The 3,095-nt window shown below is 46.6% G+C and overlaps 1 protein-coding gene across 1 annotated transcript; it reads right to left on the bottom strand.

Moving 5' to 3' along the window:
* Nucleotides 1-440: 440 nt before the first annotated feature.
* On the bottom strand, nt 441-1,420 carry LOC102741037 (olfactory receptor 1S1-like). The gene is given in 2 exon segments (XM_031017890.1): nt 441-766; nt 769-1,420. Coding segments are annotated over 2 exon segments (945 nt in total). The 5' UTR covers nt 1,388-1,420.
* Between the last annotated feature and the right edge of the window lie 1,675 nt (nt 1,421-3,095).

Here is a 3,095-nt window from a genome sequence, read left to right as displayed (position 1 = left end):
TGAAGACATTTTGCTTCACTGAGCTCAGAGTTGCCCCAAATTATTTGGACGTGGGACCCTCCTATGAACATCTCACTGAATAGTAGTTTTGGCAAAACAAATTTTGAGCAAAGTTGACCTAGAGAAATCTAGATTGAATAAACGAATTAGTAAGCTGTAAAAGCTAGACTGTAGGTACTGTCTGCACTTGTTATTGTCTGAGGTATAAACAATTTGCATCCAAGTTTGTAGTAACATAGATTAGAATCAAGATATGCATTAGGCTTGTGACTTACCAAGGGGGTTAGGGCTTCATTTCCAAGACCGGAGCTACGTGGAAAAGTCCCAACCTCTCAGAGATTAGAATAGGAGGCAGATCTAAAGCTGAATCATCACATCTATGCCATGAACTTTGGGCAGAATCATCCATCTGGTTATGGGGATGAAAAGAATTCAGATGTCTAGCGCATCAAAGGGAGAAACCGTTTCCTACTGATGAGCTTTCTTAGGGCACCTTTCATGTCCTTGTTCCTCAGGCTATAGATGAAGGGGTTCATCATGGGCGTCACCACAGTGAATAGCACTGCACCAATCTTATCTCCGTCATCGGGGTGAGTGGATGAGGGGAAGAAGTAAACCCCTACAATGGTCCCGTAGAAGAGTAATACAACTGTCAGGTGAGAGCCGCAGGTAGAGAAGGCTTTCCGCTTTCCCTCTGTGGATGAGATTCTCAAGACAGCCCTGACAATGCAGACGTAGGAGAAGAGGATGAGGGCAGAGGGGAAGAGACAACTGATGAGCCCAGGAAAAACAACACGAGTTCATTGATCCTTGTGTCTGAGCAGGACAGTTTGAGCAGAGGAGCCAAGTCGCAGAAGAAGTGTGGGAGAGTGTTGCTGTCACAGAAGAGCAGTGGGAGGAGCAGAAGGGTGTGTGTTAGGGCAACAGTGTTACTGAGGACCCACGGAATGACTGTGAGCAAAACGCAGAGCCTGGGTTGCATGATGGTCACATAGTTCAGAGGGTGGCAGATAGCCACAAAACGGTCATAGGCCATGACTCCCAAGAGGAAATTGTCAATAACAACAAAGACAATAGAAAAGTACATCTGTGTAATGCAGCTCTCATAGGAGATGGATTGAGTCTTGGTCTGAATATTCATCAGCATCCTGGGGACTGAGGTGGATATGGAGGAAATATCAGCAAAGGACAGATTGGCAATGAAGAGATACATGGGGGTGTGAAGGTAAGAATCCAAGCCGATGGCCAGAATGATGAGCCCATTCCCAACCACAGTGACCAGGTACATACCCAGGAAAAGCACAAAGAGGAGCTTCTGCTGCTCAGCCTGGTTGGAGAGTCCCAGAAGGAGGAACTCAGAGATAGTGGTTCGATTTCCTTGATGCATATCTCTGCTGATCTGGAGAAAGGAACACAAGGTCTTCACACCCCCAAGAAAAGCCAGTATGGTACTATTTGGCTAGAGCCATTGCAAGGAGGCGGAGAAAGATTACTTAATAAGGAACTGTGTCAGGAGTGCAGAGACTCAGGAAATGCCCTAGGAAGGAAAGACAGAGCCACCACAATAGACACTTCTCAATGAACACATTTTAAATTCGAACATGACTCTGAAAGTGATGTTTATAGTTGGTTCCAAATGTAATTAAATGCCTTAAACTGAGGACGATAGGAGAGGTGTACTCCATATTCTAAAGATGCTTAGATACCCCCGAAGGAATTACTTAAAAATGAACAAATGGCCCTAAAACCTTTCTCAGCATTCACCTTCATTTTGAAATCTAAGAAGACAGAAATGGGTAGAGTCATTGAGTGAAGCGTTTGAGAAGGAGACACGAGCAGGAGTTGGGAGCGTTTACTGAAATATACCGCCGTGTGGGTGTTCGTGCCCACTCCCGTTAGGGGGAGGACGTCAGAAAAGCTGCTCTTGGACAACGTGTATAGGAAGGGAAACCAGACGTTTGCTTCGTTGGTGGCTAGATGTTAGGTGAACAGAGAAAGGTTATAGGAACCTAAAGACTTGTGTTCGTGTCCCACTTCTAAAGGTGGGGGGCTCACTGGATTGGCCCCCTGTGGCAGGGGAGGGGGTAATTCTGCACCCTTACCACGACATGGCACGAGTAGGTGGGTTTCTCCCAGGCCAAGTAAGTGTGATGGATGCTGTTGGGCTCAGGCCACCTTGTTGGGACTCCAACCCCTGTGGGGGTAGAGGAAGCTATAGCAGTGAGGGCTTGGGTGGCTCTCTCACGAAAGAGGGATCATTAAAAGATCAGGGAGAAAATTCATTGCCCTGGAGCAGCAGTCCCAGAAAAGAGGCCTCTGAAGAACCCCAAATAGTCTCATGACATTGCATGCCTGCCACAAAAAACTCACCCGCTAATCCATGGCAGCAGACTTGAAGACTTGTCCCCGTACCCACTCCCATTCTTCTTCCTTCCCACTGCACATCCCCAGGCTACCTGAGCCTTGACTAGGACCGCAATAGGCAACGTGTGTAGTTTTGAGTGACAATCTCTAATTTCACCTTCCTGTGCTATCTCTCCCGCCCACCAGGAGTCCCACACTAATTGTTTTGAGTCCCTGAGGCACTTGTCTAGCTGGTTAAGAGCCGCGCTAATGTCTAAAAAGGCTCACCTCTGAAGGATGGTAAGATCTCAGGAAGTTACTGGAATCTAGACCCAGCAGCTTAACGGATTGTTGACAAGGTAGGAAGGGGGAGCCCGAGAGCAGCTCTTATGTATTTTTCAGAATGAAACTCTTCCCAAGTACAAGTCATGGTGCTGGGCTCTCATGGGGCATTGAGTTCTTTCGATGTCATTTGGGATCATATCCCTGAAGTATTTTCCTCAAACAGACAGTTGTTTTCACATTTCAACCTCAGTGAGGTAAATGGGGAATAGACAGGCAGCTCTGCTTTTTTTGTTTCTTTGTCTTCGGGTGCCTTTTCCCACTTGTGTTTTCCTCGGTAAATTAGCTGGTTGCTGCTCTTCATAGCAAGTGAATTGTTTGCTGTGTGTCTTATGTTTTCAGTGAGACTGTAAATATTTTGAGTTCCTTCTGTTTCCTCTCTAGTGCCTAGTACAGGGGGAACGTTTAGT

This window comes from Leptonychotes weddellii, chromosome 11 (genome assembly GCF_054177405.1).
Source record: "Leptonychotes weddellii isolate Sample4059 chromosome 11, ASM5417740v2, whole genome shotgun sequence".
Lineage (NCBI taxonomy): Eukaryota > Metazoa > Chordata > Mammalia > Carnivora > Phocidae > Leptonychotes > Leptonychotes weddellii.
This window is presented reverse-complemented; position numbering and strand designations above follow the sequence as displayed.